Genomic DNA, 23980 nt, shown 5'->3' with positions numbered 1-23980 from the left:
CGTGAGCGTCGTTTCGCCCTCACCTGCTTCTTGAGGGCGTCAATCTCCGCCCGCATGCGATGGATGTGGCGATTGTTGTCGTTGATCTCGGTCCTGATGATTCGCAACTCATCGTCGTTCCTGCCACTGTCCGAGTGGAGCCTGTCAAACTGGGAATGGCGTCCACGTCATCATCATCGTCATCATCATTATCGTCATCATCAGCATCATCAGCTCAAGCCATACCAGTGGTACCACCTCTACCACGCTGTTGTGTACTTAAGAGAGTTTTAGCACTGTCTGAAAGGGAGTGTATGTATATATGACTCAACACTTGCACAGCTGAATTCCAGCCGAGTCTGTCTGAGCCACTCACCCACTCAGCCACCCAGCCAGCCAGCCAGCCACCCACACACTCACCAAATCCACCTACCCACCAAAATCCAACCACCCACCCACCAAACCAACGCACAAACCCACCCATCCACCAACCCAAATCCAACCCACCCACCCATCCAAACCCACCAACCCACACCCACCCACCCACCCAAACTGACCCAGGAAACATTCAGTGAGATATTATGGGGGGGAAAGGGGGGGCCGCTCCACCTTGTCCTGGTAGAAGGCGTCCGCCTCGGCCCGGCTCCGCACCGCGATGGTCTCGTACTGGTGACGCACGTCGGCGATGATGCCGTCAATGTCCAGGTTGCGGCTGTTGTCGATCTCCACCAGCACGTTGGTGTGCTTGATCTGGGCCTCCAGCTCGCTGAGCTCCTGCAGAAGGGCCCCGTGCCCGTTAGGGCGAATTATTGAGATTGCCGTTTCAATTGGACAGCAACTAGGAGGGCAAAGTCGCTGTGGAATTCATTCTTTTTTTTATCTTGGTTAGCCATATGACACAGACGGTCACTGCATCGCATGTGCTTTCAGATGTGCTTCTGCGGCCGTCTGGAACGCTCTGCCTTCCGCTATTAGGAAACCACTGGAACGATACACTTTTCAATCTACATTGAAAACTTATTTCCTTCTGATTTGCTTTTAGTGTTTAGTTTGTTGTACTTCCCCCGCACCCTCTGATCAGCACGGTTGACGATGTACGGTGCTAAAGAAGTTCAACATACATACGTACATCTTCACGAAAGAGGATTTTTGGGGGGCGCAGGGTCAGTGCGGTGGCGAGCACTGACCCTGCGGTGCTAGCCACCATTACAGTACGTGGCCATGAACGACAGATGTAAGTGAGCATGCGTTATGAATGAATGCTGTGGTGAGATGCTGTTTCCCTCGTCTGCTATGAAGGATTGCGTGGGTTCGATCCCGCACCCTGATGATGCCTGTTGTGTATTTGGAATTTGCTTGTTCTCCCTGTGGTGGTCGAGTGAAGTTTTACTCCGAATCTTCTGGGTTTTACCTCCACATTTAGAAACATGCATTTGTGTTATTTGGCTATTTCTATAAAGTGAGCGATCATTCGTGGCCAAGTCGCCTCTGAACAAGCACTAATAGCTCAGTGGGCTTAAGCTGCTAAATAATAAAATGAAATGGAATCCTCAACGGGACCAGCTCACGCGTGGCATCGACACGGGGTGTGGCATCGCGACTCCATTGGGAGTGGTGACAGCGTGGCGAGGCCCTCACCCAGCAGTGGATGGTGACTACGATTGTTTAACGCCTCGAGCGATAAGATACGCACCTGAGCAAAGATCTCCCGCAGGAAGTTGATGTCCTCGACCAGACCTTGCATCTTGGCCTCGAGCTCTATCTTGATGACGTGGGCTGCATCGACGTCCTGTGAACGAGAACGAGGCCATTGCTCTTCTCGCCATCGTTGCACGACGCGTTAAGGGTGACGGAATACCGCCGCATCCGCACACGCTACATTCGTAAATCTGACGAGTAGCGAAAGCCTTCCAATGACACCATGGCCGTAGCGTGGTCGGTACTGGTCCGTGTCAGAGGTCGCAAATGGGTTTTGATTCCTTACCCGTACCCATACCCGGCCGCACCAGGGTCGCAAATGGGTACCCGTTCCCTACCTGTACCCGTACCCTACCCGAAATGAGTGACAAACGGTTACTCACCAGTGACTCACGGCCTACTCGTACCCGTACTGGGCCGCACCAGGGTCGCAAACGGCTAGCCGTACCGGATACCCGGTCGGGTACGGGTAGCCAGGTATCGGGTAAGGTACGGGTATCCGGGTACCTGATTGCGACCTCTGGTCCCTGTGAAAGGAATCAAGTGTGCCCTCCCCCCCCCCCCATGTGAAATTTCCCCCTCTTCATAGCCCGGCCCTCTGGATTCTTCTGGCCCAGTGCAGTTGCACCGCCTGCACACTCGATAGCTACACCGCCGTATGGGTCTCTGTGAGTCTATGGGTCTCTGTGTGAATCTACGGGTCTCACGTAAGTCCATGGGTTAGGCCTATCCATTTGCGTATACAGGTCACTAAGCCTATGGGTCTCTTATGTTAGTCAGTGTATGGGTGTCTATGTGAGTCTGTGGGTCTCTCTATATGTGAGCCTCTGGGTCCAGTGGCATAGCTTGCTTGGCATGGGCCCTGGTGCAAGGAATTAAAAGGGGGATCCCCAATCCTGTCCCAATTTCCTTCCCCTTCGTAGCCCGGAATATGGAATCCCACCGGTCTGCGGGCCCCGGGTACAAAACGGGAATATTTTCAACCTGGCCACAAAAAAATGTGTTTCTAATTTTAGCACGCAGTCAATTCTGTCACCGCAAGGGCCTCTTGCAGCCACAGAAGTAACCGACCTGTGTGTGTGTGTGTGTGGCCCGCCAACGGTGTTGAAAAGTGCTGGTTAGCCCTCGACGTTGCTGACCCGCCCACACTGGACATCTGTGACAAAGAGCTTCACAGCTCATCGGATTCCTCCTGCAGCCTAAATACAAATTGTCACGTGGCTCATCGGTAGAGCGCGCGCGGCGTCGCAATCGGAAGGTTGCGAGTTCAAATCCTGCTCGTAAAGTTGCCTCGGCCAATCATCCCCTCCAGGGGTTGATACAATGAGTACCACTTTTGCGGGGGGCGGGTGGAAGTCAACCGTAGTTATCCTATGGAGAGACTCACCTCCCACATAGGGAAGTCTGGATTTTACACTCAAGAACTCGGGGCTGTGAAGGGGGAGATGAACACTGTCCCGTTGTTCTTATGGGCATGAAATGAGCAGAGGCAGGGCTCTCCACACCCGCCGGTTTAGATGTCATCGACACGAGAGAAGCAAGTGACGAGCTCGCGCTGTGAGCTGTCACCTTCTTGATGACGACGTACTCGTTCTCCTTGTGAATGCGTGCGGTGATCTCCGCCTCGTACCTGTCAATAACAAAAACACGAAAGATCCCCCGTGTAGCCTTGAGAGACTGTTGGGGCAAGCGCTGTTAGCGAGTAGCACCTATGAAGGACGGCACGGCACACGCCAAGCCGCCTTTGGCTCCCCAGTGGCGATGTTTACACACAGCACCAGGTACTCATTTGAGGCTGAGTCGACCTAGTGGAGGAGGTCCAGGACCGGTTCAGATTATCGTCACTGGGTGTTTTGTCCGTGAGCAGAAATCGAACTCGGGTCGCCGGGTTCGTAGCGCAACGTAGCACTCACCGCTACACCACCACTCCCCACGCTAAATATATAACAGACAGACAGACACGCGCGCACGCGATCATTAATGGCACCGAAACAGGATTGGGGTGATTTGATGTGTATGCTCATCAGAGCGACTCGGGCTCACCACCCCAAATCTAATCATCGCTGAATGATGCATGCAATCGCACGTCCACGAATGAGTGGTGATGCTTATTTGGCAGCCCTCTTTGGTTCCTTGCCCTGGGGCAAGGAATCAGACGGGATTCCCCTGTTCAGTGTACGTAGCCTGGCACCTTGCCTCCCTGTAGCCCGTGGACCCTGGTGGACCCCAGTGGACCCCAGTAGACCCTGGTGTGGTGGCACCAGGATTCCCCTGGCCACTGGGCATTGTGGGCCTTGTGTGACGTTAGTGATGCAAGGCTTAAGCAAAGTAGGCAAATGCATTGGGCCTCAAGTGGCTCAGGGGGAAGAGATGCATGAAAATATGGCATTGCAACAAATACTAGCTCAAAATCAAACTCGTATAAAAAAATTAATCTAATCGTTCTAAAAGCGCTACAACTTGACTTTCATTGATATTCATTAACTAACTATTTCAAACAACGTTCATACGATTCGGTTGTATAGCTTGTCCAGCATGTGATGTCTGTAGTCACGTGACGTGTCCAAACACAGGCAGACCTCGCTTAGTGCTCAGGGTTGCGTTCCTGGAGGAGTGAGCGCTAACCGAATCGGCATTCGACGGGGCTGCGCTAAGTGAGGTCTGCCTGCATATTAATTTCTGCTTCGAGCACCCCCAGTGTGGAAGTTCGCAGCACTACCATCACCACCGCCGCCTTTCGGCCTGTGCCCAGCAACCGTGAGCAATGGCACAACTCCTCCACGAGGTCTCACTTGCTCATGAAGTCCTCCACGACGGCCTGCATCTGGTGCAGTTCTCCGTTCGCCCGGCCGTTCTCGTGGCCCAGGCCATCGAGCTGCCGCCGGAGCCCGTTGATGTAGGCCTCGAACATCTCTTCGATGCTGGAGCCGGTCGTGGTCTTCTCCTGCAGCGCGTACCACTGCGCCTCCAGCACCTTGTTCTGCTGCTCCAGGAAGCGCACCTGAAACGACGAGTACGCGAAGGAAGAGGCAAAGTGGGCTCAGGAATGGGGGGGGGGGGGGTGATTGGCTCGAGCGGGGGCCGACCACTGCCGTGCCCCGCGGGGGAACGTGAATCCGATTCTGTTCTTGGACACGAGTTGCATGCAGCTCAATGTATGTACGTACGTTAAACTTCTTTCACGCCATACGAAGACAACCGTGCTTATCAGAGGTGCGGGGGAAGGACAACAAACTGGACAGAAAAAAGCAGTTCTAAAGAAATGAGTTTTCAATTCAGATTTAAAGCGGCATAGCTCCAGTGGTTTCCTAGTGTGGGCCGCAGAAGCGCATCTGAAAGTGCGCGATGCGGTGACCATCTTTGCTCGATGGCCAGCCAAAAGCCGCTGCGAGGATGACCGGCGTTTGCGTGATGATGGTTTATACTCCTGGACGAGTGTTCTTGGCCGCCAGGTGTATATTTATGCTGTACTTAAGCAACTATCCCAGTGGTCATTCCAATGTAGAGGATGTTAATCACAACTTCACAACTCCCTTTGCAACCTGCATATCAGTCATGCCCTTCATATCAGCCATAGCAGTCATGCATTTTTATTATGCATGTCATGCATGATTTAAATTCAGGCCTAAACAAACGTGGCTTTTTCATCACGGATTTTCAAAATGAGCCCAGCTTCTGAAAAGAGGATGTGTGGTACATGTTTGTTGAATGATGCGTGATTCCCATTTTGAACGCCACGTAATGGACAGTGAGGAATGGGCGACAGCGTTGGGGGAAGCCTTCTGCCAGCTGTGGATGGCCTCATGGTTGACGATCGTGAGGGATTACGAGGCATGTAGTGTAAGCGTATTCACTGCAAGGCTTCTGAGAAGAGTATTTGGCTGCAATACATTTCCACGTGATAAGCCACTTCGTTGAGCTATCATTTGTGGGTCGGATCGTTTCAGGAAAAGAGCTGTATTGCTCAGTGCGCCTAACCTGGGTAAAATAAAAATAGTACAAAAATAATAATGTGTGTGGTAAATGGTTGAATGCTGGAGTGGTTCTCGGACAATCATAGAACAATATAATGAGGGGGACTCATAGAGATGAACCTCGACTTCTGAACTCCCACCGAAATATTTTCTTGTGGTGGTGGTGGCTGAAGTGGTAGTGTTGGTGATAGTGGTGGTGGGTGGTGGTAGTGTTGGTGGTGGTAGTGAGTGGTGGTAGTGTTGTTGGTGATGTTGGTGGTGGTGGTAGTATTGGTCGTAGTGAGTGGTGGTAATGGTGGTGGTGTTGGTGGTAGTAGTGGTGGTAGTGTTGGTGGTGATGTTGTTGGTAGTGGTGGTAGTGTTGGTTGTAGTGGGTGGTGTTGGTCGTAGTGACTGGTGGTAGTGGTGGTGGTAGTTAGTGGTGGTGATAGTGGTGGTGGTAGTGTTGGTTGTAGTGGGTGGTGGTGGTGTTGGTCGTAGTGAGTGGTGGTGATAGTGGTGGTAGTGTTGGTGGTGATGTTGTTGGTGGTGGTGGTAGTGTTGGTTATAGTGGGTGGTGTTGGTCGTAGTGAGTGGTGGTAGTGTGGTGTTGGTGATAGTGGTGGTGGTAGTTAGCGGTGGTGGTAGTTAGTGGTGGTGGTAGTGGTGGTGGTGATAGTGGTGGTAGTGTGGCTGTAGTGGTTATGGTTATGAGAGTAGCCACAGTACCCACGTTGAGTTGCCAACAACAAGGCTCTGCAAGGCGGCACGTGGTTATTGGAATGAATCGTATAAGGCTACTGAAATAAAAACAAATATGTAATCGGTCTCCATCAGCGTATTGAGTTTACTTACTGATTTGGAATTTTCAAATATCAGTGAAGATAAATGTGACTTTAAATGTATTGATGCCTCTTTTGCTTAGGCATCATTTGACGTTTCTGGGACCACCTCCCTGAAATTGATACCAAACGCGTATTCGCGTTGCAACTAATAGCATTGTGTGATTGCAAGTGTAGCTGAGAAATATGGGGAAATCGTGGTGTGGATTTCAGTCGATCATGGGACCTTCAACTTTGAAAATATTTTTACGAACACGGTCTCTTAAAAGCCCACTATAAACGATAACGCACAACCCTACCAAGCCACGCCCTTGCCCCGCGCACTTCCCCACCCCCCCGAGTTGCCAGAACATTGCTCGCTGTACATAAGCTCCCTTCACTCTCCTGTCCGGATATCTGGAACTCCCTCCCTGATGAACACATTGTCGGAGGAATCATCGATTCCGGTCTTCGGGGTTACACATGCCGAGCACACACCCGGCGCATCTCCTAACCTCACCGCACGCCTTGTAGGGGACTACGGAGTCTTGGAGCTGCAGTGAACCGACGATGATGCCGATGTCGATGTACTCATTGTCTAATACGGCTATTGGTCACAATTGCACCCAATGAAACCCTGCTGAATTTACTCTTTTCTCAGTGTAACATTCATTAGTCCTGGAAGGCTAATGGAGAGTGTTGATGAAATTAAAAACAATCCAAAGGGAAACAAGTACAAGGTACCTCTGTGGACATTACATCACTTGTGCCACTTGCTCTATTGACGTTGGACCGGCAGAAGAGGCGTTATACACATTCGGCTTCAGAATGTTAGAAGGAAATCGTTTACTTAGCTTGCTTGCTCCATAGCCATTTTGAGCAGAATAAAAGTTTGTAATGTTGATCCAACCTTCATGGATCCGATATTTCTCTTTCAGCAACATCGTAATATCTGGCAGAAAAAAATCTGGGAATGCGCCACCTGTTGAAAAGTGGAGGTTACTTCCTCTGTGACATCACTGAGCAGGCCATCACTTGGTCCAAACCTCAAAATTACCTAAAGCACCCAACTGCAAAAAAATGTTAAAGAAGACAATAAAAGTCACCAGGTAAAGCAAACAACACCGACCGACCGAACCAACAAATCTACTAAAAGAAAAAAACCCACGCTCACCATCCCTGCCCCCCCCACACCCCACCTTGTCGATGAAGTTGGCGAAGCGGTCGTTGAGGTGCTTGATGGCCTCCTTCTCCTGGGTGCGGGTGGGCAGCACTGAGCGGTCGATGTCCACGGGGGCCGCGCAGGCCAGCGCCGCGGCCGACACCGCCGCCCCCGCTCCGCCGTAGCCGTAGCTGCCGTAGCTGCCGTAGCTTGAGGCGGCCGAGCCGGCACGGTACCCGGACGTCAACGCGCTGCGACGCGCGAACCCTCCTGCGCCACCGACGCTGCTGAACCTGCCCCATCCGCCGCCGCCGCCGCCGAGCGACCGGCTGCTGAAGCCGGCGGAATGTCGCGGCACGGAGTTGCGCACCGAGGCCTTCCTGGCGGTGGAGATGGTGATGCTGGCCATGGCTGCCTGTGAGACGACTCGCCGCGTTACTCGCTGCGCGCGGTGCGAATGATGAGTGGGATTAACGCGAGCGGCGCACGGGCTGGGTGCGTGGTGGCAAGTGTCAGGCTGGCGTGGCGGGGATCGGTGGTTGAGTCGGTCGGTCGGTGGGAGGTGGCGGGGTGGGAGGGGGGGATATGGTTATTTGACTTTGGGGCCTGCGAGAAACGTGCAAAAGCGTATGAATCACCTTTTATATCGGCCCAACTAATGCCGACATCAATCAGGACCCTGTGTTTCTCGGTAATTGGTGGAAGATCTCCTGTGTAATTCCCAGGTTACACCCTGTGATGCGTCTCGTCGGGCGGCAATGGGTGTACGGCCGCTTGGTTAACGGCTTTAGTAGCACAAGTTGAAAATTAAATAATGACGCAATATTGCCAATGAGGTCATGAATTACACGTAATATAATAATGACACTCAAGCAGCAGTCTTAATCGGTTTTTACCCGAACAAATGCTTTAATGGGAGAGAATAACCCAGGTTTTATTTGTAAGGTCTGAAAAAAAAAATCAACTACTTGCAGAGGACTGGATTTAAAATACTGGTATCATAATAACAGCCCTTTAACAATCCAATGCAGGGTGAAGATATCCTCTTATGTTTTTAATTGGAGATGTTTGACCATACTTCACCACATTGGTTTGTGTGGGTTTCTGAAGGGACACGGGGCCAGTTCAGTTATCACTCGCCACTCATCTTAGCCATGGCAAGAATATGAATACTTAGCCATGGCAAGAATATGAATACTTAGCCATGGCAAGAATATGAATACTTAGCCATGGCCTTAAATCAAACTCAGCTTGTCAAGTTAATGGGGCAGTTCAGTTGTCACTCGCCACTCATCTCGGCCATGGCAAGAATATGAATACTTAGCCATGGCAAGAATATGTATACTTAGCCATGGCAAGAATATGAATACTTAGCCATGGCCTTAAATCAAACTCAGCTTGTCAAGTTAATGGGGCAGTTCAGTTGTCACTCGCCACTCATCTTGGCCATGGCAAGAATATGAATACTTAGCCATGGCAAGAATATGAATACTTAGCCATGGCCTTAAATCAAACTCAGCTTGTCAAGTTAATGGGGCAGTTCAGTTGTCACTTGCCACTCATCTTGGCCATGGCAAGAATATGAATACTTAGCCATGGCAAGAATATGAATACTTAGCCATGGCCTTAAATCAAACTTAGGTTGTCAAGTTAATGGGGCAGTTCGCGAACAACTGCACCAGCATTCAACACAGTGACTGGTACCTCTAATGTTATTCACGTCAATGTATAATTCCATCATCATCATCATCGGCCATTATTTATCCACTGCTGGATAAAAGCCTCCCCGCGTTTCACAATCCCTCACGGTTCTCCGAGACCACAATCTCTCTCACTCCCGCCGTGCTCACCGTTCCCTTTCCGCAGTGGCCCGTCCTCGCAGGCTGCCATTCCTTCAACAGTCTCGTCCATCGGGCCTCATCTCATCCATCGTGGGGCGTGTGTGGCTCACGGCGGCCGCAGGAGATGGACTCTTTGCCGTCAATTAGTTCACGCTTTGCCGAGCGGGTGATCGCGGCGCGCGGCGGACACGGCGCAGAGACCTCGTGCCAAGTCCCTGGTAACACCGAGATAAATAAACGCGCAAACATCAATTCTGCATTCTACTTTTTGCAAACAATACACGTAGCCCGCGTGCAGGTGCAAGGCGGATCGATACAGCGCAGGACTGTGAGAGATGGCGATGGTCTGCGGGAGGCCTTCATCCAGCAGTGGATTGATCATGACCGTTGATGAATTAATAAAATACCCAATGTGCTGTTGCATTCTACTGCTCAACTTTTTCCTGAGCGGGTGATGGAGCATTTTTTTTTAAACCCGTGTGTAACGTGGACGCGGGCATGTGGCCCTGACATGCCTGCTCCAATTAAGTCGGAGCCGGTCATAACGGATCTTCATCATGGGATTGGAGCCTTAACTATGCAATTATAGGTCTTTATCCTACCCCAATGCTGCTGTGGTGTAATGGTAAGCGCGCCGACTCGGCAAACCGGAGGTCCTCGGTTTGATTTTTTCTTGCAAACTAGTATGTGGCTGGCGAAATGTGACTTTCCGTGTAACAAATGAACGTTGATCAATTTACCGATTTGATCTCCCGGCGTGGCAGTTGCAACAAGAAGCAAGTTTATTAAATTCACCCGCCTCTCTCCGCATGGGGGTATAGACGTGCAGACCACAGTTTGGCGGTTGACAGGTTGCGTTGGGTGGGGTAAAGTTGTGGGTACTCCCTCTTCTTCCGAGGTGTTTGGTCAGTGTGGAAGAGTAGGCCTACGTAGCCTCGAGGGTCTCTTTAAATCTTTCTCTATTCAGAGTTGAAAAACTTTTTTCTCAAAAAAAATGTCTCGACATTCTGCACAAGAGTTCAAATTTTAAAGTGGAAAGCATCTTAAGTATTTTCACCTTTTGTAAAAATTTTTTTTTTTAAGGTGTGTGTTTTTAGACAAAAGGCCATAGGAGACTTGGGGACATTAGGCGACGCAAGAATATCTTTGTTGTTTGATAAATCCGATCAGGTGGTCAAGTGTGACGGGATACATTGCTGCAGCTGTCTTAAAATAACTTGTGACTTTTGTGAATTGATACCATAAATCACGGGGCATATGATGCGGTGTCTAATGCAGTGGCTACATGTTGACCCCCGATGCTCGTTAACAAACGCAGGGCAGCAAGTCGCAGTGTGATGATTGCTGCCGCGGTCTAATAGTCAGCACAACTGCACAGGCAGTCCAGAGGTCACCGGGTCATTCTCGACCCCGATGCCTGCGGTGTATTTGGAGTCTGCACGTCTCTCTCCCCCGTGGTCGCGTGGATTTTTCTCCGGGTCCTCCGGTTTCTCCCTCCACATTTCGAATACACGTGCATTTAGACTACTCGGCTGCTATACGTATATGTGTATGCATGTTGAACTTCTTTCACACCGTACGTAGCCAACCGTGCTAATGAGCTCCTCCGTTGAGCTATCATTTGCGGTCAGGTCACTTTTGCAAAAGAGCTATATAGCTCAGTGGGCCTCATCTGGTCAAGTAAAAACTATTTTAATAGTTTCAACAGAGTTAAAAAAACAAGAAGCATGTTCATTAACCCCCCCCCACCCCACCCCCGCTACTGGGGTTAAAGTGTAAGTGTGTTCACCACTTCCAAGGCGTCTAGGGTAGTCTCTCTCGAGCTCCCTCTCGTGGGGACACTTCCGCCAGCAGTAGCCTGAGCAATACATTGCGGGGCTGCACCTCCGCTGCCTTTTGCTCCACCTACCACGAGATCGTAGTTCCTCGCACAAGTCAGTCGCGCGTCGTCACGTGGCAGTGAGTTGGTGACGAAACCAACACTAAACTTTTTATACTCTTAGGTTTTTTTCGGTAAAGTCACGTAGCTGTAGTGGTTATTTTGCTGTGCCTTTTTACACCTGATGAAGGAAGCTTGTGTTGCCTCCGAAATGTCGTGATTCATTATTTTATTTCTATTATTATTTTTATTATTTCTTTTTTCTTTTTACCGACGTGACTTTACCGAAAAAAACCCAAGAGTATGAATCCTTGCAGTCACGAAAGCTTCAAATCTAGAATTAAACTTTTTATTTTACCAGGTAAGGTTGACTGAGCTATGTAGCTTTTTCTTCTTTCAGAAATGACCTGGCCACAAATGATAGCTCAACAAAGTGGCTCATCTCGTGGAAATGTATAGCAAGCCAAAATCTCTAAACCAGGGGTCGGCATTCTTCCAAATGAAGAAGAGCCATTTAAAAAAAAAGTTTTTGACCAAAATAATTCGAGATGTTAAAATGAGAACTCGGTGGGAATGCAGCGCAATGCGTTGTGTTAGCAGGTTTCATTTTTGTTGATGAGATTTAAAGTGTCTGTGCGCCTGCCTTTTACAATATCACGCAACAAAACTTCCACCAACTATTGACACAGAAGGGTCCGTGTTCCTCCTCTTTACGAAGGAAGCCTCTAGAGGAGACGAATCTTTGCCCGTGCCTTCACTGTCTCGTGAGAGTTAGACAATTCAAAATGTCCATGAGAAAACTATAGCCACGCGTGCGCAGCTTAATCTTCCCCGTGGGCAGCATTGGGAGAGAGAAATGTGCACGAGTGCCTTACCCACCATTTCCACCCAACTCGTGCCATTCAGACTTAAGCTGTGAATAAAGCGCGATTGTACAATCCCGTAAATGCTTGGGTAAGTAAAGAATAAAATAAAACCCCTTACTCTTTCCCCCACCCAAAAGGCAATAATTTGGAACAGGTGCAGGTTTTATCCGGACAGTTAAACCCAGAGAATCGCAGGAAAAAAGCGCATTACCCAAACTGTTGGCTTGGCTGAGAGAAACCCATTGATGGGGTGTGGGGTGGGGGGCATCGGAAACCACAGTGTGGTTTGTTTTTGGAGAGGAGAGAAGTCACGTAATAACGTGCAGCCCTTTGTCAATCCACCGGTACGTAAAAGGGGCCTCGGCCACTCTGCGCCGCTCGCCAGAGTTGACCGTCCACACGTCGCCACGCCAGCGCGAGGCTGCTAGCCGTGGCCAGGAATCGATCGCCGGGTTGACAGCGTGGTGCGCTAATCGCTGCGCCACCACTCCACATCCCTCCCCAAGGGAAAAGTAAGCGGGGTTAATTTCGCCAATGAAGGAGGTCACATCCCCATAATTAGAATTCCGTCGAGATGACCTCACGTTCCTATGCTCCCTATTGCACAAACCGTGATGCTTGTCATTATTGCGCCGTTAAAAGTGTAACGCATTTATTTTTTAAACTTTTTCCAACTCAGGTTAGAAGTGTTTATGCATGCGCTCTATCCGTGCGTCCTTCTGTAATGGTCAAATCATGGATACGTGTAAAGATGATCCAATTGTAGCGTGAGATTATGTTGCTATGAGGGACTCGGCCTGTTGAAAAATGGCCCCATTGATCAAATGTTTGCCCGAAACCAGGAGACACTAACCACAGTAAATGTATTTTGCCCTGACGGCTGCTGCTACTTAAACACTTGCGAAGACAAACGCATGTTGGGCAAGTGTTACATAACCCATAGTATGTACGATTCTTCCTAACTGGTTGTTACTCAGGGTGTGCAGCGAGTGGGAGCGGCAGTGTTGTGGTTAGTGCGTTCACAGCCAACATCAGTGACGATTTTTTTGTATTTGTACTAATCTAATTAAAAACCTGCATTAGTCTTCTTCAAAGACAACATGTCCCAGTATCGCAATGGGGCCAGCTGCTCAAAATGTGTGTCTCCGTGTGCTTCTATTATTCAGCTCATCTGCAGTCACAGCCTCTGTCCTCTCAACATCCTCCACGGCCTCTCCTCTAGACAACGTTTGCCCTGCACAAGTCACATCTCTGGAGCCCCACCAACCTATGGGCCTCTTTGTGAGTACATGAACTAAACTATTTTTCTTTATATTCTTGGTTCTTTCGTTAAAGTCACATAGAAGGGAAATAATACAATAATATAAATATATAACAATAAAAATTCTCACGACGTTTCGACTGCAACACAAAGCAATCGTCATCAGGTGTGAAATCATCATTATCAGGTGTGGATTTCACATCTGATGATGATTGCTTGTGTTGCAGTCGAAACGTCGTGAGAATTTTTATTTTTTATTGTTTTATATTAATATTATTTTATTATTTACCTTCTACGTGACTTTACCGAAAGAACCAATAATATGAATCCCTGCAGTCACGAAAGCTTTAAATCAAAGGTTTTTTACCCTTTTATCTGGCAACAAAACTGACACCATTTTTTTTACAAGGAATCATGTTTGCATTGACCGTAAGGCCCATTGAGCTAAATAGCTCTTTTTCAGAAGCGACCTGGCCACAAATGATAGCTGAACGCAGCGGCTTACCATGTGGACACTTATAGCAGCCAAATAATCTAAAACGCATTTTTCTAAACGTAGGGAAAAACCGGAGGACCCGGAAAAAATTCCATGCGAGAGACATGCAAACTCCAAATATATAGGCGTCAAGGTCGGGAATGAACCCACAGCTTCCTGCATACCAGGTGAGGGAGTTAACATCTCTTTGTGAGCACATGTATCTGTGTGATTCTATGGGTCTCGATATATATAGAGTATATGGGTCTCAGTGTGAGTGTGTGTGAGTCTACGGGTCTCTAGTTTGACTATGTATGGGTCTCTGTGTGAGTCTATGTGTCTCCAGTTTGACGACGGGTCTCTAGATTGACACAAGGTCTCGATGTAAGTCTATGGGTCTCTATGTGAGTCTATAGGTTTCTGGTTTGACTATGGGTCTCTGTGTGCGTCTGTGTCTCTGTGTGAGTCTATGGGTCTCTGTGTGAGTCTATGGGTCTCTGTGTGAGTCTATAAGTTTCTGGTTTGACAATGGGTCTCTGTGTGAGTCTGTGTCTCTGTGTGAGTCTATGGGTCTCTGCGTGAGTCTATGAGTCTCTGTGTGAGTCCATGTGTCTCTGTGTGAGTCTATGGGTCTCTGTGTGAGTCTATGGGTCTCTTAATCTCCACGGCCCTTCTCATCGCATCTTCTTAGTCTGTTAACACAGCCCAAACCATCTAATTTGGGACTGCTTGACCTCAAGACTACGAATAATCACTGCTTAGACTTATTCCTTCTTATTTCACGTAGAGATATTCCTAACATCCATCTCGGCCATTCTCATCTTTGCCCATTTAAGCGTTCTGCCTTCTTACTCACCCATTGGCCCACGTCCTTTGCAGTCTGCGCCCGTGCAACGACACTGCTTGTTCCAGTATCACTGTCATCCCCATCCAGTTTCACCGGCGCACCCAAATATCTGCATGAATGAGATGGCATTGGACAACACAAAACAAAAAGCCAAGACAGATATGAGTCTTGCAATGTGTCACACACCTGATTCGTGGAAATGAGTCAAATTTCTTCGGTGCGGGAGTGAGTCAGCGGGGCACAGCTGCCGTGCGTGCAGGAGGTGCAACTGCAAAACGGAGGGCCCACAGGGCTGGAGGGGCATACGCTACATGATGTCTGGCGGTGTAAGGACTCAAACGGGGGCTCCCCAGTTTGAGTCCGTGGACTCATGGGCGGGGGGGGGGGCGTCGAGATTGAGTCACGACACGGACAGTCAAGAAGGTAACGCACAAGCCTGCTTCTGATTGGGTGCTTTCAACGGCAGGGAATTGAAGGGGATTGGATCTAGAAAGATAAACGTGGAAAGAGGGGAAAACGGAGGGATGATTGCCACAGGTGGGAACGGTGGGGAATCCGTTGGGAAAGATGGAAGGTGACGATTGGCTGGGTGGAAAAGCGGAAGGTCGAGGAACTTTCGGGAAAGGGGCTTGAGGGACAGGAAGCGGGGGAGTTCGGGTCGCTTGGAGTGATGGGAATCCTTGAACAAGACCCGTGTCTCGTGCTGGAAGAAATAAAGACTTCCTATTTTGATGACTATTGTGTCAGCTGTCAACACATATGTATTCAGCGATTCAACGCGAGCAAGACAAATTACGATATGTTCCAATGAAACTTAAATTGTCTTTAGAGGCATTCAGTGACTTATGAAATGGCAATGGGTGACTCTACATTTATTTTCCTTTATACGGCAAGGCACAATCCGATCATTCACCATTCGAACCTAACAAAGAACACGTCACTGTCTGGGAGGGTGGCCGATGTTCAAACCTAAACAGTTCTAAAGAATTGAGTTTTCAATCTAGATGATTTAAAAGAGCATAAGCTCCAGTGGCTTCCTAATATCGGAAGGAAGAGCGTTCCAGACGGCCACGAAAGCGCGCGATGCAAGTGACCGTCTTTGTTCGATGGCCAGCCAAAATCCGCTGCTGTGAGGATGACCGGAGTTGCGCGTGATGGTGGTTTATGCTCCTTGACGAGATCACCAAGCTGTTGTGGTTCATTTCTGGCAAGCACTTTGTGTGTGATGAGTGAAATCGGTTCGTTGTGCAGGTGCCGGGTTGGATCGTTACGTCGCAGAGATCGTGCGACCTGGCAAGCGGCTTGGCGAGGCCTGTCATCCAGCAGTGGAATGGCCACGGTTGATGACGATTGGGCCTTTTTGCGCACGTGCTGTTAGCGACGCAACAGCTCTCTGGCGCGTGTGTGTGGTTCGGTCGTACCGCGTGCCGAACGACAAGTTCACTGCAGCACGTGGCGGTGAAACGATTTCAGTGCCCCCGCCAATGTTGGGATGTTGCTATCCAATACTTAACCTGGCCTCATGGCACAACGCAGAGACGCAGTTCCATTCAAGCATTAGACCAGCCTCAACCACCTACAAAGATCCCCCATATAGCCTGTTTGGGGCAAGTGCCGTTAGTGAGCATCAATGAAGGCCTGCACGGCACTCGAGGGGTTTGGTTGCCAACAACACACCCGGCCGCCTTTGTCTCCCCAGTGGCGCTGTTTACACACCACACCAGGTTACTAATTTGAGGCTGAGTCGACCTAGGGGAGGCCCAGAACCGATTCGAATAATCTTCATTGGTGTTGGCCCGATTGGTGCTGGAGTGTGGCCAGCACCGACCGCACACATGCAAACACACAGACACGCACACACGCACACACGGACGCACACACACGGACGCAAGCGATGTATGCGGTGTTTACGATGTCTCGCCGCAATAACCGCAGCCTCCACACCTCTCTCGGAGCACCGCAAGCCCCCCCACCATCACCACCCCACGAACACCACTACCCCACCCCACCACCACCAGCTCCCCACCACCACCACCACCCCACCACCACCCCACCACCACCACCACCCCACCACCACCACCCCACGACCACCACCACCCACCACCACCTCACCACTACCACCACCACCTCCCCACCACCACCACCACCCCACCACCACCACCATCTCCCCACCACCACCACCCCACAACTACCACCACCCCAGTGCCGGATTATCTTCCTAGTCGCACAAGTAGCTATGTGTGTTGCTACGGGCCCCCGCACTTTCAAGGGCCCCGTGCTAAATGCTTTCAAGCTATCAATTCCGGTTCAGTGACTCTGCACTTGCTCTTACTATAGTACTATACTGCCTCAACATTTACGAACGACCGGGTGTTTAAGGTTAGCGATTTGTCCTATCATCTGGCTGTAATAGCAAGTGAAGAAATGCAATTACTTTACTGTGCAAGTTAAAAATGTGTGTTTTAATATTTACGTGTTTTTTTAAATGTAGGGCCCCTTTATAACATCGGCTACAGGTCCCCGCGCTCTGCTTCATCCTGGCACTGCCCCCCACCCCCCGCAGCTCGTCACCGTCATTGTGACGTAACAACAGACGAGGGGAGGCAGCCGAGCAGGAGGGCCGCACAAGCACGCGGACTCAGCCCGGACGCGCCCCCCCATCGACCCCCCCCCCCCCCCCGCACAGGTTGCGGCTGTCGACTCAGCAGGTGCCGTGCTGCTACCCCCACCCCACCCCACCTCGACAAAGGAGGAGACAGCTGTTTGCCCCCCTGTCTTGAGGTGTGCGCGCGCGCGTGGGTGGGAGGCCCCGCACCCAAGAGTAAACACAACGCGCCCAAAGGTAAACAAAACAGCAACAAGAAACCATTACGTGTGATGTGACGTGCGAACGATGCGCGAATTTGAACGCGCACGCCTGATTACGACGAATGTGACTGAATGTGCCGTTCACGCGCAGCGGCGAAACGTCGCAATGTGGCACGGACCCTCCCCCCGAACGGGGATCTCGAGACTCGGCGAGGATTTTCTGAATAAATGTAAAATTGTGTCAATCCACTGCTGGATGAGGGGGCCTCCCTACGCCCGTGTGGGTTTATATATATTTTTTTTTTGGGGGGGGGGTATTTAACCACGATGCACCACGCTGGTGAGTGCGGGTTGGCTGAGCTGTGGAGCAAAGACGCGGAGGATAGACGAGTGCAACCATTGGGTCCTGCTGCACCGCGCTCTTGCTGCCCATCACGTGGCCCCACACGAGCAGCAGCAGGAGCAGCAGCAGCTGGAGCAGCAGGAGTAGCAGCAACATCAGCAGGAGCAGCAGCAGGAGCAGGAGTAGCAGCAGGAGTAGCAGCAGCAGCAGCAACAGGAGCAGCAGCAGCAGGAGCAGGAGCAGCAGCAGCAGCAGCAGGAGCAGCAGCAGGAGCAGCAGCAGCACGAGCAGCAGCAGGAGCAGCAGCAGCAGCAGCAGCAGGAGTAGCAGCAGCAGGAGCAGGAGCAGCAGCAGGAGTAGCAGCAGCAGCAGCAACAGGAGCAGCAGCAGCAGGAGCAGGAGCAGCAGCAGCAGGAGCAGCAGCAGGAGCAGCAGCAGCACGAGCAGCAGCAGGAGCAGCAGCAGCAGCAGCAGGAGCAGGAGTAGCAGCAGGAGTAGCAGCAGGAGTAGCAGCAGCAGCAGCACGAGCAGGAGTAGCAGCAGGAGTAGCAGCAACAGGAGCAGCAGCAGCAGGAGTAGCAGCAACAGGAGCAGCAGCAGCAGCAGCAGGAGCAGCAGCAGCACGAGCAGCCAGTACCAACCGCTGGTATCCAGTGCCGGAATATCCGAGTAGCACAAGTAGCTACAGATGATGCTACGGGCCCCGCACTTTCAAGGGCCCCGCGCTAAATGCTTTCAAGCTATCAATTCCAGTTCAGTGATTCTGCACTTGCTCTATTACTATAGTACTATACTGCCTTCAACTTTTATAAACGACTGGGTGTTTAAGGTTAGCGATTTGTCGTATAATCTGGCTGTATAACAAATGAAAAAATACAATTACTTTACAATGCAAGTTACAGATTTGTGTTTTAATTATTAAGTGTTTTATTTTTATTTTATTTAGGGCCCCTTTATAACATATGCTACAGGCCCCGCACTAGTTTAATCCTGGCGCTACTTGCATCCAAGGTGGAATGAACCGGAGATCCTGGAGGAAACTTACGCGATGTGGTGGATTAAAACCACCATTTACTGCTACTGACATCACCCCGGCCACCTTTTAGATGAGCAGCTTTTGGGAGTATTTCAAATATGTTGTGGTCGACCAACCCTTTCCTCAAAAGTGCTAGAACACAACAGGCATGTCCGTGTGAATGGTATTCATGCGTCTGTGCATTTACAATGACATATGACAGATAAGAGAAAAACGCACGTCGTAAACATGCAACGCAGCCAAGATAAACAAAAAGGAGAACGGCCTCTGAAAGATAAGGTGTCTAATAATAAAGGGCCAAGTTGTAGAAAAATGACAAGCCCCTGTAAAGGCAATTAAATATGTTTGTAAACAAACACCAGCGTGCGTGAGATACTGCATTGTGGATATTTGTAAGTGCCAGAGCTGGCTCCAGTGCACGTTGAACTCCTTCTTTCGCACCGTATGCAGCCAACCGCGCTAATCGGACAAACTCAGCGCACAAAGTGAAGGCGCAGCGCTGCAAATGATTTCACTTTCTACGCGGCATTTCACCGACGCTTCCAGGCTGGCCAGAAGTCTTGTAAGCGACAGGAGTGTAGCCGCACTTGACCCCACAGCACGTGCCCTGCCGACTGACTACTTGCGGTGTCACGCGCTCATAACCGCCGCGTGGACGGAGGCGGGGGGTGGGGAGTGGGGGGCTTGGTGGTTGCGAATTTAAGAAATTTGGCCCATCGCTTCAACCCGCCGTGCCAAGAGATCGAAGCGGCCGTCCTCTCGCATCGCAAGTCCGGCGTGTGAACAATTCCACCACAGGTGGGCTTCTCCACAAATCTGGCTGTCGCCTGATGAAGCTAGGTTGTAATTACTGGCGAAACGTCGTACTCATATTGTAATTGTCGTGGCTTGGCTCTCCAACACACCGGTGGTGCTGTGCTAGTGACAAATTGGCCACGTTCTGTTTATGTGACAACCCTTACTATTTGGCTGTGTTGGGTGGTGGCGGGTTTTAACAACACATTTTTATGTTTACGCGATCTAGCCCAAAACAAACCTCGTATGAATTCCACCGCTGCAGCATCAAATAACAATACTGGGATTTGACTTCTGCTTGAGTACTCGGGACAGGAATTGAGAACAACTCTTGCTTGGTTTTGTGGGGGTGTGTGAATTGAAGCTGGAATGCAATTGACGTTCAGAAACGTACACCACCAACTCCTCCGGCAACGACCGTATCAGCATGCGTCAGTCAATCACGTACACGCGGATTCAGCGTGGCATGTGGAGATTCAGGAAGGGCTGGGCGCGTGCACAGATCGCAGACTCGTCGTGGGAGGTCTTCTGCAGGTGGTGGCGGAGAGCCAAGCACGGTTTAAACAAAAAAAAAATCAACCACGCAACAAAATCTACCAAATTTCCGGGAGGCTCGTTCTTTCGGTAAAGTCACGTAGGTAAAACATGAAATTAAAATTAATAAAAAATAAAAACAATAAAATCACGACGTTTCGGAGGCAACACAAGCTTCCGTCTCAAGGTGAAACTGTCACAGCAAAATATCTGTATCAAGTTCGTTGAACTTCTTTCGCGCCGTACGTCGCCAACCGTGCTAATCGGAGGTGCGCAACCGGGACACGCGGTGAGTTGGCAGCCTCCATCCTCCGTCAGCCCCGCCCACTTCTGCATAGCGACGCCCACTCTATCGCTAGCCCTGCTCACACAGTGAGCGGCCCTTCTCGTCGCTCTTGCCGACAATGCCCCCACCGACACTGCTCATGGATTCTGCCTTCCCTTCTGCCAAGCCTGCCCACCACACAGGGACACCCACCCCTTGCCCAGGACAATATTTTCACAAACGCCTTGCGGCTCCAGGACAAGCTTTGTGAAACTCGGACTGGAATCGCCACGGTTGCGAGATGTTAACTACCTCGCCTGGTATACAGGAGGTCGTGGGTTTGATCCTTAACCTGACGCCTGCTGTTTATTTGGAGTTTGCGTGTCCCTCTCCCCGTGGTCGTGTGGATTTTCCTCCGGGTACTCTGGTTTTTCTCTCCACATCTAGAAACAAGCGTTTAGTGTATTTGGCTGCTATACACGTCCACGTGATAAGCCACTCCCTGAGCTATCATTTGTGGCCAGGTCGCTTCTGAAAAAGAGCTATGTAGCTCAGTGGGCCTCACCTGGTGAAATACAAAAAAAATAGATCAGTTTTTTTGTTTTAGTTTAGAGTCGGTGGTCTCATCACCACCACACTACATGTGCTTCTGCCCTCAATTCGCCTATATGTCCAGTTTTCAGAAATTGACCCCAATAAACCCGGCCAATGAGGGTAGAGAGGTGGAAAGGGCCAGGAACACGAGATGGGATAGGTTGAGTGCACAGATCATCGTGGCGTACGGTGTGTGGGGTGCAGAGGTCGTAACCGGGTACCCGATACCCGTACCCTACCTGATACCCGGCTAGCCGTACCCGGCCGGGTACGGGTAGCCGTTTGCGACCCTGGTGCGGCCGGGTACGGGTACGGGTAGGCCGTGAGTCACTGGTGAGTAGCCGTTTGTCACTCATTCCGGGTAGGGTACGGGTAGAGTACGGGTACCCGTACCCGGCCGGGTACGGGTACCCGTACTCTACTCGACCCTGGTGCGGCCGGGTACGGGTAAGGAATCAAAACCTGTTTGCGACCTCTGGAGGGGTGCTACTCCTTGGCTAGTTGTTGGGCTGGCAGGGCCCCCGTTCCAAATGGTCATGAAAACAACGCATCATCAAAGTGCCGGCAGGAATTTCGATTCAGGGTTTGATAATTTTCACCCAATACGGGCGTGGGCTACCCGATGTAACAGAATACCGCGCTACTGTCGTGCGAGAATTTCAGGTGCGAATAATTCAATGACTCTACGAGGACCACACCTATTGCGGTTGGAGAACGTGAGCTCATCGACCTTGAGCCATAAGCAGATGTGCATTATATTGTATTTTTCTTAATTACCTAATTGTACTATTGGCACCAACATTGCACATTTTAAAGTCACCGACGGGGATTTGAATTCTCAACTTTCTGATTGCGGGGCCGCACGCTCCATCACTGCACTACCCGCCACGCCGTTCGTTACTAAAGATGGGATAAGAAATGGAGCCCAGCGCGAAGCTCGTGAGTTTTTTCTCTCTTGTAGATTTTTTTTGGACGAATAGTCACGACATCCCCTTGCATGATGTGTGTATGATATATGCAAGTTGGACTTCTTTTGCACCGTACGTAGCCATCTACACAAACACAAGTTACATTTGCACTGTGCCGGTTCACACCACCCCAACTCATCAATGCCCTCTCTCCACCCCTGTGACCGGGCTGAATTATGGGTCAGTTTTGTCTTTATTGACACGCTTTTATTTAACTCACTTTGTCTGTTTTATCCTCAAAAAATAAATATTGTAACTCAATTTTTACACACTTTTCAATGTGCTATCGACTGCAAACTTCGTATAAGTGTGTCATACTGATGACAACACGATATTCTATCATAAAAAATCCAAAACATATTACAAAACTTTTTACACGCTCTTATTTAACTTACTGTATGTGTTGTCGTATCCAAAAATCTTGTAACTCAATTTCAACCGTATTCCCAATGTCGTATCGACTGCAAACTTCGTATAGCTATGTCATACTGATGACAATACTATATTCTATCATTAAACACAAAAAAATATATATTTTAAACGATATTTTTAACGGCTCTAATTGTCCACGCTCAACTGACGTTGCCTGTAAATCACCACGTGGTCCCTGACGTCACGGCAAGCCTCGGGGAGCCACGCCCAGGGGCGGGGGATGTGGAAGGAGGGGGAGGGGCGATGAGGGGAGGGGGCAGGGGGAGGTGCAGCTCGGACAGTACATTTCATTAAAGCGTGTTTTATTATTTTAAATATTTTTAAAGAAGCGCATTCCAAGTCACGTGCCCCAGAGCGACCATCGATGCACAACCTCGACCCGGGGGTCGGCAACTTGCGGCTCTTTTGTGACGTCATTAACATTCATCGCGGCTCTTGAAATATTGCGATTTTTGACTGAATTCGAAATAAATTGTTCTTCTTGCTATTTTTGGTTTGCCGCACCCTTAACTAGACTGCTCCCCTCCCCAACCCAACCCTCCAAAACCCCCTCTCACCCCCCTCTCCCAATGAAACCAGTGCTGCAGTTGTTTGTTTATGCAGACATTGACAAACTACACGGTTACAATTGGCTGCAATTGTCTGGCTCATTAAAAAAGTTTGTTTATAAACAGACAGAAGCTCATGAAGGCATGGCAGTGTTCTGCAGGGGCCGTGTCTTGCAGCAAAACTTTTACTCAAAAACACCTTCAGTCGAGCTCAAATTCGCTACAGTCTGATAACAAAGGTCAGAGTTCAGCGGCCAGAGCACGGGGCTGGCACCGATGACATCCTGAATCCGGATTTCCATCCGTAAATAATCCTGCTTCTAAAGCACAATGATTTGACGGTCTTAGCCTGGTCTCATCAACGACTGGATTATATAAAGACATCGTATTACATTTGGTTTTGCAACTAATTTAGCTGACGTTCCAGCTATTTTGGCTCTCAGATTTGACAATATCGGTTTCATTGTGTGTGGGAAAGGTGCAACGACCCTCAACGAGGATACAACTACTTCTGATGGGATCTCAGAAGTAGCTCCGTCATATCTCGTTCCGCGGACCATTCTTTAATACAGTGTATATTGCAATTGTTCCCCATGGACGTTTCACCTGGTGGCACGATGCCAATAGCGCAGATGTCATAAGAATTATGAAAAAATAAGACAAACACGCGTTCGGTAATCAGCTCATGCATGATTAATCATCTGGGTGTGTAATGCCTGCCAGATGGCAGCATGTGCAATTGGAGGACTTTTCCTAACGCACCGTAGTTGATTATCACCCTTGCAAGCACGCAGGGAGAGGACTGTAGGTCCAGCAATGATAACACTGGTCAACACACTTGTTCTGGCATAAGGTATTCCAACGGGTTTTAAGGT

General features: G+C 49.9%; 1 protein-coding gene across 1 annotated transcript in view; it reads right to left on the bottom strand.

Moving 5' to 3' along the window:
- Nucleotides 1-22696, bottom strand: part of LOC133358911 (keratin, type II cytoskeletal 8-like) — a 41863-nt gene extending 19167 nt beyond the window's left edge. The window contains exons 1-9 of the mRNA XM_061577331.1: nt 22521-22696; nt 14792-14891; nt 9464-9669; nt 7651-8028; nt 4470-4678; nt 3247-3307; nt 1673-1768; nt 589-753; nt 24-149 (exon numbers count right to left, since the gene is read on the bottom strand). Coding sequence (XP_061433315.1) covers nt 24-149; nt 589-753; nt 1673-1768; nt 3247-3307; nt 4470-4678; nt 7651-8022 — 1029 coding nt within the window. The 5' untranslated portion in view covers nt 8023-8028; nt 9464-9669; nt 14792-14891; nt 22521-22696. The remainder of the gene's footprint in view (nt 1-23; nt 150-588; nt 754-1672; nt 1769-3246; nt 3308-4469; nt 4679-7650; nt 8029-9463; nt 9670-14791; nt 14892-22520) is intronic.
- Between the last annotated feature and the right edge of the window lie 1284 nt (nt 22697-23980).

The sequence above is a fragment of the Lethenteron reissneri genome, chromosome 7 (assembly GCF_015708825.2).
Source record: "Lethenteron reissneri isolate LAM-NWPU_2019-01 chromosome 7, ASM1570882v1, whole genome shotgun sequence".
NCBI classification, from domain to species: Eukaryota; Metazoa; Chordata; class Hyperoartia; order Petromyzontiformes; family Petromyzontidae; genus Lethenteron; species Lethenteron reissneri.
This window is presented reverse-complemented; position numbering and strand designations above follow the sequence as displayed.